Here is a 16,034-nt window from a genome sequence, read left to right on the forward strand (position 1 = left end):
CTGCTAAATGAATTCCATTTCATGTGTTACTGTAGTAATCCATCAGTTCTAATTTTGGGCCGTGTAAGTGGGAGATGACAAAGCAGTTCAAAGTTGTCAGGTTATTGGACTTCTTCTTTTATTGTAACTTTGTTTGGACAGCTTCAGCCCATGCTGTGAACATCTCTTTTGGACTATGACTTAAGTTTATAAAGAAAGGGAGCCTGATAGGGTCGTAAAGCCCATAAACTTCGTTGACTCATTTCTGTCAGCGCATGATATGTGGTGAGCGGGACTTCTTTTTGTTCAATGGACTCTTCAATCCTGTTAAGTCCCCTCTCTTCCACAAAAAAGGCAAAAAAAAGCTGAAATTGCCGTGAACAAGCCCAGGAAAAAAAGACCATAAACTAAATACCAAAGCAACTAGTGGTCTAAATTTGAAGCCGATTCATGCCTTTCCCTCACTTTCTAGGTTCTACTCTTTCAGTGAGGGTTTCCAAATTAGCCTATCTTTGATACGCAGGTGTCTGGATTGGTTAAAAAATGGCCATGACGCCACAAATGGCTTAATAAATAAATCCCACACCCAGTTGGCCAAAGCTTTACACCGAAGAAGCAAAGCAGCATCGGCATGGCAGTTTATTGCAATTCCGCTCCCTTTTCTTGCAAAGCCTCGAGAAACAGAGACCCCACACCCTTATCCGCACTCTTACCCACCCGTCTCTTCTCACTTCTTCAACCCCCAATCAGCTTCCATCCAGATAGATTAAAGCTCTCAACTTGCAGGTATATATATCAACTTGCAACCAAGAAGTGTCATTCTTTCTGTTTGGTTAAGTGCATGCTTTCTTTTTTAATTAATTTTCGATTTGGGTTGGTTTTGCAGGTGGGATAAGGTGGCTTCTGCTGTTGTTTCTGAAGAAAGTGCAGTTGGGTCAAGCTCTTCTGGGACTGATGTATTCAACCTCACTTACCTAGAGGTGGGTTTTATTATTATTATTATTATTATTATTATTATTGTAAATTCAGTTATATTGAAACTTTTTTTTTTGAAAAAAAGTTGTTGACAACATGGTTTAAATTATTGGTGTATAGGGGAATAGTTGGCTGTGGGATATAAGTGGGGTGAGAGTTTTGGTTGATCCAATATTGGTGGGTAACTTGGATTTTGGTATTCCATGGCTCTATGATGCTGCCAAGAAATTTTTGAAGAATTTCGAGGTTTTTTCTTCTTCTTTAGTATTCATGTTTCTGATCTTTGTAGGACTTCTTTATTTATTTATTTGTGGTTATTCATCTTTGGCGTTCTACTCTGTGTGTGTTTGTTATAATTGGAATCCAACTTTGTTTGTGCAGCTTACTGACCTTCCTCAACTTGATTGCTTACTCATAACGCAAAGTCTTGATGATCACTGCCATTTAAAAACCTTAAAACCGCTCTCCAAGATGTCCCCAAATCTCAGAGTCATTGCTACTCCAAATGCCAAGCCTTTGCTGGATCCTCTTTTCAGAAATGTGAGTTAAAAAGTTTAATTTAGTTTTCAGAGCTGCTTCTTTGTAGGCATCTGTTTGCATTTCAGCCTCCACTGCATTTTTGTGGTTTCATTCATGGAATATATCATCATAAATAGATGCTAGTGTTAAATGTAGACAAGTTAGGACAGAACTTGTCATTTCATTAAGCTATTTTGTAGTAGAGCACCTGGTTCTAAATTAATTTGCAAGCTTATGATTTTACACCCATTTCACCTTAGCTTTAGAAATTTTCAGGTTACATATCTAGAACCTGGTCAGGAGTCGGAAGTTGAAGCAGCGAATGGTTCCAAAGTCAGAATTCAAGCTACTGCCGGGCCAGTTCTGGGTCCTCCATGGCAACGACCTGAGAATGGGTAAAGCTTTCCAAGCTTCAACTTGTCAATTTGACTTTGCATCCTCTGTTACTAACCATTGGTATCTTATCAATGTCTCTTCTAGAGTTCTATCTTCACATATTAGGTTTCTTGCCCCAATGTCTTGGAATTATGTGTTTCAGGTATCTAGTCATTTCTCCACAGGGCCAATTGACTCTCTATTATGAGCCTCATTGCGTATACAATAAAGATTTTCTTGAGAAGGAGCATGCTGACATTGTTATCACCCCAGTGATCAAGCAGCTTCTTCCAAATTTTACGCTGGTTTCTGGACAAGAAGATGCAGTGCAATTAGCTAAACTGCTCCATGCCAAGTACATTACCTGAACTAGTCCTTGAATCTATGCCTAAATCAACGTTTTACTGTTCCCATGCATATGACCTTTCCTTGATTCTTTTTTAGGTTCATTGTGCCAATGAAAAATGGAGATCTTGATAGCAAAGGATTTCTTGCCAGCATAGTCCAGGGTGAAGGAACAATTGAATCATTCAAGGTCAATTCCTTTACCCTTTCTTGAAAATAAATGAACCATGGTATCTGCATTGGCTGGTGCCCATTTGATATATTCATCCAGAAATGGTTTTAGGGTCATTGGCAAACACTTTTTCTCGTATTGGGACCTAAACTCACATATCCACCTCATGTGGTGTTCATCTTCAGGACTTAGTCCAACTTATTTTCCATTTTGTATCACTCAGTAAATATTGTTATTTCGATGTAGTAGATATTCAAGTGGCTGAGACAAGTGTTTTTTCCATTTGAAATGCAGGAGCTTTTGTTGAAGGAACTACCGGATGCAAAGACTTTAGAGCCCACACCTGGTGAACCATTGCAAATTCCTCCCCCCTAAAATCTCTTACATTTGCTAGTAAAACTGTGTATATAAGATAGTTCATGTATTAAATCCCACTCCCAGGCCTGCATGAACTTCCAACCACTAGGCATCTTCATCTACTATCTGTTACGTATTTAGCTATTACTAGAATTGGACTCAAGTGAAAATTAATAGTTTTTAAAAATAAAATGGGTGAAAATGTATATGTAATAAGTTTACAGTTGTTATACGAAGTGGTAATTCTTTAACGCGGTAGATTTTTGTTCTTGGATAAAATGATATTTTAAATGATTGATACATTCCATTTCAAATTTGTGATTTTATGGACAGAGTTGGTAACACTTTGTCTAACAAACATCAAATTTACTCAAAGATTAAAGAAATAGATAAAAATTTTGTTTAGAGCACACAAATGACCTGTTTGTGATTGAAACATTAGGTTTAAATTGATTGTAAGAAGGGAGAGGGAAGAATCATTATATAGTGAGTCGATGGTGGTTGAAAATCTGGAAGGCTTCTACACAACCAATTGTTTATCATAGCTATCCAATTCCCATCCCTTGTTATCTTTACTTACAAGATATCTCAATTACTGAACATCTCTTTTATTTTTCATCTGATCATTCTTAACACGCGTTTACCTTTAAATTACTTAAAAGTAGTAATGGGCATATCTTGTTAAAAGCTTCTGAATAACATGTGCAGGCTATTCCCTGTAACAAATCAAGATATAACCATGTCTACATACTCTACTAAATGAACTCAATTTCGAGTGATTGGTGTACTGTACAGTGGTAGTCTATCAGCTTTAATTTTTGGCTGTGTAACTGAGAGATGACAAAGTTGTCTGGTAATGTTTTAAAAATCTGACCTGAACTTGAATCGGTTAAGTTTTTAATTCTCGATTGAATCAATTGATCGATCAATTCAATTATAATTTGTTGATATATTCAGATTAAATGAAAAAGTTGTTTGATCTTATTTAAGAAATAAGTTAGCCATAAAGTCAAGCCAAAAGTCTTTATTAAAGCCGCCAAACATCTTTATTTTTTCTGATGTTTGAATCCAGAAGTCAACATTGATCGAAAGGCATTACCTAAATGCCATTCCAGCCCGAAAATGATTATGCTCAAATTATAAAATAGAAGAGTATACCTCATGTTATACCAAATTTAAAAAAAAAATTGTTATTATTTTTAATGTTTCAAACATCTTTTTCATGAAAATGAATCGGCTTGTGGGATTGGATTTTTTTTGGGCCAGAAAAGTTTAGCCAAAATGAACTGGTTTTTTACTGGTTTGTCCGGTCACGATTCACGATTCAGATCGATTCTACTCCTTTCTCCGGATCGGTATGCCGGTCGGGTTTCAACAAGCATTGAGGTTATTGGATTTCTTTTTTATTATAACTCTGTCTGGATAGTTTCAGCCCGTACTTTGAACCATAAAGAGAGCCTGATGGGGTCGAAAAGCCCATGAGTAATACAATAATAAGGGTTAAATGCAAAATTGATCCCTAATTTAACCACCTTTCTCATATTGGTACTTAAAGCTTTTTTATACTAGATTGGTATTTGAAATTTTTGCCAATTGGACGTGGCGTCCGATTTGGCAGTGACAGAACGATTTTTTTTTTCCTTCTCCAACTTCCTCTCCTTCCTTTCTCAGACTTTTTCAAATATCTTTCATTTATCTTTTTCTCAGATTTTCAAATCTAAAAAAATTTCAATTTTTTAATCAAAAGCTTCTCTTTTTTTTTTTTTTGTTTAATCAAAACCCTTTTCAATATATGTTTGGAAAAGGGGCATTTTGGGTTTATAGAGAATGAGGATAAGTTTTGTTTCGGGCAAACATGGAACTTGTTTCAAGTTGAATCGTTGAGTGGGAACTGAGTTTGGGTTTGGGGGTTGTTGCAGGGTGCTGTAATGGAAGCTAATGGGGTGAATTGGGGGATTTTGGTGTTGGGGTTTGAGGGTTTAATGGAGAGAGAAAAGAGAGGTGAAGATTGGGCATTAATGTTTCGTTGAGGAAGGTTTATTTCTGAATTCTTTGAACCATTGTAATCATGGAAAATAACCTGAAAAAGAAGAAGAAATAATGATCATTGCTTAAATGCACTTAACATGGTATTAAGAAATAATAATCATTGCTTATCTGCACTTAACATGGAGAATCTTTATTTGTCGCTAAAGTTATTAGGAATAGTTTTCCCTTTGGAATTTATATGGTAGGAACTAGGAAATGTCCTTTTCTTTATCCTCTCAGTTCATATGCTGTATTTTTTAAGAAGATTTTTATTATGGTTGAGCATAATGCACCCTGTGGTTCTACGATTAATCTTGTCTTTATTTTTCTCCATATCTTTGAATTTTATGGCAAACAAGGAACTGAAGTTATGATAGTATCAAGTTCGTGGTTGCTAAGCATTGAAGCAAAAGAAAACTATTATCTGTAGTGATTCTCTGCTTTTTATCATACCTGCTAATAATTTCTATCAGTTTCTTGTCTTGAACGATGATTGTCGGTTGCAGATAGTTGAAGATAGCACAGCAGTACGAAGTGCTTTGAGATCTATATTTGAAAAAAAAAAATGTTTTCTTTTTGGTTTCCCGCTTCCTGAACATATAATCTCACTTTAAGACAACAAATGGTCATGACTAAAGCACAAGCAGGGGTGAAGAACAACATCAGGAAATTATCTAGGAGATGAAGTTCGTGAGATTGCCGGATACATTGTTGAATGGCGATAAATTTTTTTTTCAGCAAAGTTGGTTGTGAAGAAGAAGGGTTTGGTTGAGGAAGCGATGTGAACTGAGTTTTTTTCTCTCGCGAAACAAACAGAAAAATAAAACAAATTGAAGAGAAGGGTTTTAAGGTTGAGAAAGAAAGAAAAAATCGTTGACTGTACTTGCCAAACAGGATGTCATGTGGCATCGTACGATTGGCCAGTAATGTCACCTCATAAAAAACTAATGAGGTTAGATTCAGTATCGATTTAGTTAGACAAAAAAAATTCTAGGTACCAATCCAAGATTTAAAAAAAAAAAAAAAACCTAAGTACTAATATAGAAAAAGTAGAAAAGTTCAAGTACCAATACTACATTTAACTCAATAATAAATGGATAATGGATATAGTTTCCAAATAAAATCAACTTGGTTGAGTGAATTCTGTGAGCGTGTAATATGTGGTGCGCGCGACTCTTCAATCTTGTTAAGCCCTCTCTGTTCCACAAAATGTACCTGAAATAATTGTCACTGCAAGAAGAACAAGCCCAAAATTGAAATCAAGTATAAAAAAAAAATCCTAAACTAAAAGACAAAGCAACTAGTGGTCTAAATTTGAACCCGATTCATGTAAACTGCAGTGTCTCTTTCTCTGAGTTTCTACTCTTTCGGTAAGGCTTCCCAAATTAACCTATTTCTCTCTCTTCTATAGGCATGGCCACTGTAACAGCTTAAAATTGGGTCTAGTCGGAACAGTAGTTTCGGGACCACAAATTCGATGAGAAAAAAAATTATTTTTTATTATATTTTTATAGTCTATAAATTTATGAAAATATTTTATAAAAATTTCGTTCGAAAATTTTGATGTTTGGGCACTCAATTTAGTCAAAAGAACTAAATTGTAAAAAGTGCAAAAGTTGAGTTCTTTATATATGAGGTGCTTAATTGTTATGAGTTTTAAATTGAAAGTCCTTATGTGATAATTAGTCCTTTAATAAGTTAGTGGATGGATATTTATTTGGTATTTTTGAAATTTGGTTTAAATAAAAAGGGTAATTTTGTAAATTAATTAAAAGACAAAAATGATAAAAGTTATCATTTTTTTCATTTTTTTCATTCTTTCTTCTTCAACCGTGGGAAAGAACCAAAAATGGCAGCCATGGATGAGCTCCATTCGGCCAAGCTTCTATGGCTTATATAGGTATTTTTTTATCCCGTTTTTAATGATTTTCGTATTTTTGAGATCCCCGAAGCTTAAATTTTCTATTTCTACCAATTGATTGAAGAGAAATTAGAGTTTAAAAATTTACCCATTCATGATATGGTTGTGTTTTGATGATTTATAGTAGATAATGAATGTGTGATGTGTTAAATACGAGTTTTATTTGATGAATTTCGGTAAAAATTTTAAAAAAGGGTTAAATTGTAAAAGTTATAAATTGGTCATAAGTGTGTGAATTAGTGAAAATTTGGAGTTTTCATAGAAGAGAAAAATGTTCAGCATGTCTTAAACCTTATAGAAATTGAATAAAAATTATTTTACGAACTTAGGGATAAAAGCGTAATTTTTAAAAAGTTAGGGGGCATAATTGTAAATTTTCTAAAATTTGATATATGAATTGAATTGGTTAGTGTGTTGATAAAATGTGTTAAATAAGTGTTATTTGACATGTTAGATCAATAAAACACAAAATTTTGGATTAAGATCGGGGAAGAACAAAGTTGTGTGCTAAGTCAGGAAAGTTAGCCGTTTCAGCATTTGAGGTAAGTTGGTATGATAATAATATTGTAATAATGTTGTAATTTATGTTTGAAAGTTAAATTTAGTGAATTAATTGAATTATGTTAAATTAAATGTTTATGGTGCCAAGTTTATGAATTGATTTAAAAAAATGTCTATGGTACATGAAGTGCATCGAATTATCATACATAAATGTGATTTCTATGATTATGGATATTATGAGCAATTGTAAGTTCATATGATTTTTAATAATGCAATGTGTAATTTAATGTTATTGCCTTGATATTAAATGAGATGTAAGTTTATATATAAGTAATACATCAATTTTACTTGTATTATGATATTTTATAATAATATTGGAAATATGTTTGTTGATAATTACTTGATTGGTGAAATTGTTGGAAAAGAGAGAGAAATCCCGGTTGAACCTTCGGAAAGATTGGATGATACAGATGGTATGTAGCTAGGTCACATGTATGGTGCTGAGTGCACATCATGTGTACAAGAGAGCTACGAGACATTATGATGTAGCTAGGTCGCATGGGTGATACTATGTGGTAAGGTTATAAACAAGTAAGTTATACATGAGAATGATTTTATGGTGACCTTGTAATCATGGGCCTATACTTGTGATGTATGAAATGCGGTGAAAATGATTTGTGATATATATGTTAAAATGAGGTTAATACAAAGAAAGTGTGAAAGAGTGAATTAGCAATAAAACTGTTTTGGACAGTAGCAGTGACGTGACTTTGAAAAATCACCAAAAATAGTACGAATTTAATTAAAGGCTGAATAAGATATGAAATTAAAGCTTAATGAGTCTATTTTCATATAAAAGAAACAGAGCAAGCAAAAGAATTCTATATTTTGAGATATTTATATTTTTGTGAGACTGGTTCAGAATGATTACGTGATCCCCTGTGTTTGACTTGGTAAAATCATCATAAATTGTAAAAAAATAATTATGGGGCATGGTTTATATGATTAGAAACCTTAATGAGTCTATTTTTGATTGGAATAATCAAAAACATTATTTGAATTCTTTACAATGAGATAACTGAGTTTTTATATAGAGAGGTCAGAATTGTCAGACAGCGAAATAGATGAAACTTTAAGAAAAATCTGGTATCGATTGGAAAAATAAAAAATTCTGAACATTTTATGGTAGAAATTTATATGAGTCTAGTTTCAAGAAAAATTTACGAAACTTAATTTTGAGTTCTGTAGCTTAAGAAATAATTAAATTAGTGACTATGATTCAGGAAAATCGCCTTAGCTGATTTTGTGTAAAAAGATGAAATCATGTGATTAATGATTCTATTTTCTTGAGCATATTTTTTGAGGAATGGGATAATATTGTTAATTAAATTGCTTATTGTTATTAATATGCCAACTTACTAAGCTTTTAAGCTTACACCATTTTCTCATTTCTCTTAGTGTTGTCAGGTTGGCTCGGGGTTGGAGATCGTCGGAAGTATCATCACACTATTAGTTTATCAAATTAGAATAATGGTAATTCTTATTTATTGTCAAATAAGTGGCATGTATAGATAATTAGTTATTGATATTAAGTAATATTATGATTTAGCCAAATGTATAGCTCATTTTACTTCATTGTATATAGCCATAAGATTTGGCTCATAATGGTTAAATTTATGTAAACCTATTTTATGTATGCATAGATAAATGTCTTGGTGTGGCTAAGTTAAGAACACAAAAAGGGCTTGAAAAATAGCCTAATGTGATACACATGGGCTTGAGACACGGCCGTGTGTCTCAGCCATGTGAAGAACACGACCACCACACGAGTGTGTGGTCTAGCTGTGTGAGCAAGTCAGTAGCTAGCTAGTTTTTACACAGGGTTCAGACATGGGCGTGTGAAGACCACACGGTCTACTCACACAGTCGTGTCACATGCCACACGAGCGTGTGACCCTGCTTTGGTGAAAATTTTTCTAAGTGTCTGAAAGATTTCGGTTTGTTTCTGAACTAATTTCAATGATTGTTTTGGGCCTCGTAGGCCTTTTTAAGGGACAAATTATATATGTTTGAAAAGTTTAAAATTTGATGAAATTTTATGTCTCGGTTTTAAATGATTATAAGTACTCAAGTCCGATAATATCTCGTACTCTGTTCCGGCGTCAAATACAGGTAAGGGGTGTTACAGCCACGGTTGCATCCGGTGGAGCTTCCATCGGCCTTATCAATCCTTACAACTCCCAGCAACTAATAAAACATCCATCTTCATTTCTTGGCACCAAGTTCAAACTCAGGCTCTCTTCTAAAGGCAGCCCCTCAATTCCTAAAACGCCGGGAGTTTTGTCCTTGAAAGCTCAACTCATTGATGTAGTTCGTGATCTCTTTGTGGGAGTGGGGATAGGGTTGCCATGCACCGTCATGGAGTGTGGTGATATCATATATAGAAGCACTTTGCCGAAGCCCGATGGGCTAACCCTAACTGTGCCTGGTGCTATTTTGGCTGTGGGTGCTCTGTCTTATCTCTGGGCCACTCCAGGTGTCGCTCCTGGGTTTTTCGACATGTTTGTTCTTGCTTTGCTTGAGAGGTTGTTTAGACCAACTTTTAAGAAGGTGAGTGAATTCATATCTAGTTTTTGGGGGTTCATATTTCTCAATGATGATTTGATTTATGGTCAAAAAGAGTTGTTTCTGGTTTTGCAGGATGATTTTGTTTTGGGAAAGAAGCTGGGCGAGGGTGCTTTTGGTGTCGTCTATAAAGTTTCATTGGCTAATAAGAAGCCTAATTCAAAGGTTAGGCTGCGTGTTTGAGAAATCCACTATGTAAACAACTGTGTTCCTTTATAGTTCCTTTATATTTACTTGCATGTGACAATTAATTATCAATCTACTATCTGAATTGGGATGTTAAGCTGTTGAATTTGGTTGCATTAATTAGAAAGTAGTTTCAGATATTTGGTTTTGCAAACAAAGGGAATTGGTGTATGTTTACTTCGGCTTGCATGGTCACTCCTTAGAGGCAATTGAATAGGCTCTTTGTATGTTTGAAATAGTGGAACTAAATATGGGATGTCAATAGTTAACAAATTTAAGGCTTTTGTTCATTGTCAGAAAGAGGGTGACTTGGTGGTGAAAAAAGCTACGGAATATGGTGCGGTGGAGATCTGGATGAATGAGCGTGTTCGAAGAGCTTGTGTAAACAGTTGTGCTGATTTTCTATACGGCTTTCTTGAGGTCTTAATCCTTATGACTACTCTCAATAGATAAAGTTTAGTTTGATTTCTGAGGGTAAAATCATTTAAGCCTTTTTGTCTTCATACTGAAACTGTTACCTTTCCTCTTGTAGGGTTCCTCAAAGAAAGGAGGAGAGTATTGGCTTGTATGGCGATATGAGGGGGAGGCCACACTTTCAGATTTGATGCTGAGCAAAGAGTTCCCTTACAATGTTCCTACTTTCTCTCATTAGCTTTTTTTTTTCCTTGGGAAACTTGTTTATCAAATAACATGTTAATCCTCAATGAATTTTGCCCATTTTCTACCTTTGTGGTGTAATGCTATAGGTGGATAGTTAGATTATTAGATGCCATTGAATGTTAACTGCTTTTCTTGCTAAGGTCTGGCTTAGGAATTTAATACTTTTTTTACTTTCATAAATAGGCACTTTATCTTAGTTCAATTTAAGCTTTTTAATTGCCAACTCCTTTTGTATAATATCAGGTAGAAACAATGATACTTGGGGAGGTTCAGAACTTGCCCAAGGGCTTGGAAAGGGAAAATCAAATCATCCAGACTATCATGAGACAGATCTTATTTGCCTTGGATGGTCTTCATTCAACTGGAATTGTGCACAGGGATATTAAGCCACAAAATATTATTTTCTCTGAAGGTAATAGTAGTAAGTTTGACTTGGTTGACGAAGATTTTTCTAATGCAAGAATTCCTAGATTAATTTTTTTCTGTTTTGGAACTTGAGTAGGGTCTCGTACATTTAAAATCATTGATCTAGGAGCTGCAGCAGATTTGAGAGTGGGCATCAACTACATTCCAAAGGAATTTCTTTTGGATCCAAGGTAAATTCCCTATCTATAAGCAACATAGATATTATCCAGAATGGTTGTCTTTGTAACGCAAGGCAGTTAGGGCTTTAACCTAAGAATAGGATTTGATCCATGGCATGCTGCAAAAGATATTGTGGAATACAAACTTATAAAGTTCATCCTTTATAAGCTTCCCTCCCTATTACACTACTTCAACATTCTATGCTTTCACCCTGGTTTCATTTACTATATATATAGGCGGGTTATTCAATAGTACAGAGAACTCAACAGCTCAAGAACTTCATTCTGTAAAATTCTACATGTTTTAGGCTCAAAATCCAAAGCATTTCAAAGCAACGAAGTAAAAAAAAAATCAATTATAACCATCACATAATGCACAAACCCTCCATAGTTCCATCCTTTGTTCTTGTTTGTCGGTATAACATTATTGTAAAGCATTTGTTTTCATTTGATATTAATTCATTTGCCCTGGCACCAGTAAATCAACACCCAAATGATATGTGAATACAAATCAAATAATACGATATTGCACTATTATCAGACCATGGACCTTAAGTTCATGTCAACAGATTTTAAGCTAAAAGTTGACAGGATTACACCCCTATTTCGCATTTGTATAGAAATATTAACAACTCTAATAACAATTTCTCTCTATAGCTCTTTCTTAGTAATAATTAATTATCTGTATTACTTGGTTCTAAAGTGATGGTTGATTAACACTGAAGCAGAAATTAACTGCAGATAGGTGCAATGGGGGTGAAAGGGCAAAGAGTCGTTTATGGTTTTGTGTTTGGAATGAGTGAGCTGAGACCAATTTCTGTTGGAGTATTGCAATTTTCTACAAGAAACTCTTTAAATTGACATTTGATTGATACTTCAAAACATAGTATCCAATTCCATAAAATTTCTTCTTTAGGGATTCAATTTTTTGTGTTTTTTTAGATATGCTGCACCAGAGCAATATATCATGAGTACACAAACTCCTTCTGCACCTTCTGCTCCAGTGGCAACTGCACTTTCCCCTATTTTGTGGCAGGTTTGCCCCCAGCAGATTCTCCCAAGTCTATTTTCACCTTTTGCTTTCATTAACACATATTTCTGTTGTTGTTATTTACTAACAGATGAATCTGCCGGATCGATTTGACATCTACAGTGCTGGTCTCATTTTCCTTCAAATGGTGAGTGGCAGATAATGCTCAAGTAGTCATCTTTATTGTTGTTTTGTTTTCCTCTTGAAAACCTTTTAACTTTTTTTGCTAAATTGATGCAAAAGATGATGATGAAAGCTGTTAGAAGTCAAACTTATCTAAATTAACATCACTTTTGATATTAAATTTTTAAGTGACAAATCAAAGAGATAGTTTGCGAAAAGCAGCATTGGTGGGTTTGTGCTGGTAAACTTCAAAAAATTAACGGATTTCTCCAAGTGAAGTTCTGGACTACGATTGTAGTCTGGTTTTAAGTTGATTTCTGCTGTATCAATAGGAAACATGGTCAAAATTAAAAAAAGGAAATCTCAAAATTTCATTAGTGAATGAAAATCACACATAGAACTTGTGAGAAGTGTGAGGATGATATGCTCAAATTGTGCTTACTTGATAAAAAAAAATTCTTTTATAGGAAGTAGTTATGCACCATCAACAATCTATAGCTTCCAATGTATATAGTTAAACTTTTTAACATCTTTGGTTTAGTAACCTTCTAAAGTAGAAGAATCCATAATGCATGCTACTTCTGGCAAATGTATAATTTCTAGTTGTAACATTCATAAATAGTAAGACTGTTGTGTTATAAGACACTGAGGTTGCAATCAAAATGCATTTAACAGTTTTCTTGAAATAGGCATTTCCATCTTTAAGGACGGACAGCGCGTTAATTCAATTCAACCGTCAGCTAAAGAGGTGTGATTACGACTTGGTTGCATGGAGGAACACTGTCGAGCCTCGTGCAAGCCCTGACCTTCGCAAGGGGTTTGAGCTGCTGGATTTTGATAATGGGATAGGATGGGAACTTCTGACATCAATGGTCCGCTACAAAGCAAGACAAAGAATCAGTGCAAAAGCAGCACTGGCTCACCCTTACTTTGACAGGGAAGGGCTATTAGCTTTGTCCTTCATACAGAATCTGAAGTTGCAAGTCTTTAGGGCTACACAGCAAGATTATGGGGAAGCTGCCAAGTGGATAATAAATTTAATGGCAAAATCTGGAACAGAGAAAGAGGGTGGTTTCACAGAAGCACAGCTTCAAGATCTCAGAGTCTGTATCCAACTATAGTTAATTAGAAAAGCATTTTTTTCAAACATCATTAACTGGATAACCATTTAAACTGATTTTTCTCCTCATGGTGTAGGATATAGAGCCTAAGAAGAAGGCGAGTCCACAAAGAAATGCTCTTGCTTCAGCTCTTAAACTTCAAAGGAAGATTGTTAGAACATTGAATGAGAGCATGGATGAGCTTAGCAGACGCAGTAAAAGCCTATGGTGGAGCAGGTGGATCCCCAAAGAGGAATAGAGTTTGTATATGTACATAATTTTTTTTCCTTTTCTGTTAACTGACCATTCTGAAGATAAGGAACGTAGCTGGAATACTATAGGAGTATTTTGTAAATGATATAATTAGTTGAAGTCTATATAGTTCTGAATCAACCGAAATTGCTATGAAGCTTGTTGTGTCCTTTGCATTAAATTCTGAAGATAATAAGCCAGCTGCCAAGAGTTTTTCGTAGCAGTCAGTGAAACATCTTGCTCTCACACTTACTATTTAAGAAACCTAGATTTGAATGATTTTTCCATGTATATCAAAAAGACCCATTTGCATTGAATCGTAAATGGTCATACGGGAAATTAATTCAGGTGATGTGCTAAAACCTACCATTGTACAATGACTAGCAATGACACCACGATCATCTAAAACACATCCATCCGTAGATGATTATTTTATTACTAGATTAAATGAATTTTCATACAAGCTTCTTCCTAACTAAGCAAAGTCAGTTGTAATTAACTTATTAGACAACTGTAGCTTTAGTGGTGATCAAAGGCAATTAAAGTGGAACTAGAATTATTTTTTCCCTTCTAACAATCTCTCATTTTCTTAGATAGTATTTTGATGTATATGTTAATTTGAAACTATTAGCCGTTGGATTTGAATGATTGAAGCGTAAATTTTAACTGTAATTTCAAGGGAGGTGAGATCACCACATGTGGGTAAAGAAAGTTGCAACATAATAAAGAAGCAGGTGATGGGACTAATGAATAAACAAATTGATGGGGTGCTTCGTGATTCAAAATCATATATAGAATATGAAATGAATATAAATTATATCTATAATGTTGAGCCTATTAGAGGCAATGCCATTTGCAAATCACGATAACTTCACGTGCAACTCTAACCTCCTTGTTCAATACGATACAACCAAGCCAAACCATTTTTATTATAAATGTGTTGTCGCAGCTGTAGCAATGCTGCAGGAGCCATCACTTTGATCCAAACCCTATTAAACTTTTATCACAGTACGCTTGACAGATTATATTATGTAACGTTGTCTTTAATCTAATTGTAATTCCCAAAGCTTTGGGTGTCTAAACACTCCATATATAATAACCATTTTGATATTCTGCTAGGAAACAACTGCTGAATTTGACCACAGAGAAATACCCCTTTATTGGAACTAAGTACAACTTTCAACATAAATAATTTATATTTTATATAAGAAACCTTACCTTACACATACACAAAATGAATACAGATCCCGCTTCGTCTTGCTTTAATGGAACCGCGCCAGACCTTCATCCCACTAAGGTCTGTCATCTCATTAACAACGTAAATTTCGTCATGTACATTTTCCACTTGTAAAGTACATTAATCCATTATCATATAATGTAAGAAAGTCTTGAGAAGAAACACGTGATTTAGGAGCCAAATCTCAGTACACATACTTATGACTCGTTTCTCGAGTATTGATAAAGAAATACTGATTCAAGGAATATGTATATATGCTCCTACTTATTAGGAGAAAGGGAAATGCTCTTTTTCTCTCCTTTTATATTCTTTGTACATCAAATTCCGTCTGAACTTTCTTTGACATTTATTTTCTCAGATTTGTTTTTCATTTTCTTCAATCCTGCACCAACAATTGGTGTGCTTACTCCCATGACGTTCAAATCTTCAAATTAAATGGCTGATCCTAATGAAACTATCCCTAACTATCAATCCCTAAACCAAGAAACCCCTAGCTACTAACTATCCCCCAAATAACCACCAGCATTACAATCCATCACATCCGTAGGATTAGAAAAATGCCATACCTAGAGGAAATACTACGACCCCTTCCAAATATCCTACCTACCACCACTAAAAATTCAACCTTACCTTATGTTTAATGATCATGCCACACCCAACCTAATTTATACAACTACTTTTCGAGTTCCAAGAGCAAATGAAAATGATGCAAAAACAACTGCAATGACAACAGGAACAAAATCAACCAACAAAACATTTGTGCAAGAATTGAAAGCCACTCCAGGTCTCCCTAAAATCAAACACCCCAAACAAATGAAGAAGCAAACTCATCATGTCTTAGCCATCACCAAGAGAGTCCCATGGATAATCCTCTAATTTTACCACAAACATTGCCTACATCCTTTGAAAATCAAATGGAAGTTCTCAAAAATCAACTACAAGCACCACAACTTGCAAAACTAGATGATGTAGAATAAACACTTTCCTTAAATAACCCTCTGGCTTCAAATGTTGCAACAGAATACCTATGCCCTACCTTTAGACCTCCCAAAAAGAAATATAATG

At 34.7% G+C, this 16,034-nt stretch overlaps 2 protein-coding genes across 7 annotated transcripts; both read left to right on the forward strand.

The window, feature by feature from the left end:
• Window positions 1-244: 244 nt before the first annotated feature.
• LOC108480739 (uncharacterized) lies at window positions 245-3,001 on the forward strand. Its single transcript, XM_017783829.2, has 8 exons — window positions 245-765; window positions 866-959; window positions 1,075-1,200; window positions 1,336-1,494; window positions 1,750-1,868; window positions 2,012-2,203; window positions 2,293-2,383; window positions 2,660-3,001. Exons 1-8 carry the CDS (start codon window positions 611-613, stop codon window positions 2,738-2,740), a joined length of 1,017 nt encoding a protein of 338 aa, XP_017639318.1. The 5' UTR covers window positions 245-610; the 3' UTR covers window positions 2,741-3,001.
• Window positions 3,002-6,521: 3,520 nt separating this feature from the next.
• Window positions 6,522-13,965, forward strand: LOC108483699 (serine/threonine-protein kinase STN7, chloroplastic). 6 transcript variants are annotated; one of them, XM_053023118.1, is made up of 14 exons: window positions 6,522-6,650; window positions 7,126-7,213; window positions 7,598-7,747; window positions 8,631-8,705; window positions 9,345-9,782; window positions 9,873-9,962; window positions 10,281-10,403; window positions 10,516-10,614; window positions 10,887-11,055; window positions 11,146-11,239; window positions 12,170-12,263; window positions 12,349-12,405; window positions 13,070-13,483; window positions 13,578-13,965. In XM_053023118.1, exons 4-14 carry the CDS (start codon window positions 8,703-8,705, stop codon window positions 13,737-13,739), a joined length of 1,743 nt encoding a protein of 580 aa, XP_052879078.1. In that variant the 5' UTR covers window positions 6,522-6,650; window positions 7,126-7,213; window positions 7,598-7,747; window positions 8,631-8,702; the 3' UTR covers window positions 13,740-13,965. The 6 variants fall into 6 exon arrangements, with proteins under 6 accessions (XP_052879078.1, XP_052879079.1, XP_017642732.1 ...); XM_053023119.1 differs by having other exon boundaries at window positions 8,640-8,705; XM_017787243.2 differs by lacking the exon at window positions 7,598-7,747.
• Window positions 13,966-16,034: the final 2,069 nt, after the last annotated feature.

The sequence above is a fragment of the Gossypium arboreum genome, chromosome 12 (genome assembly GCF_025698485.1).
Source record: "Gossypium arboreum isolate Shixiya-1 chromosome 12, ASM2569848v2, whole genome shotgun sequence".
Classification (NCBI taxonomy): domain Eukaryota; kingdom Viridiplantae; phylum Streptophyta; class Magnoliopsida; order Malvales; family Malvaceae; genus Gossypium; species Gossypium arboreum.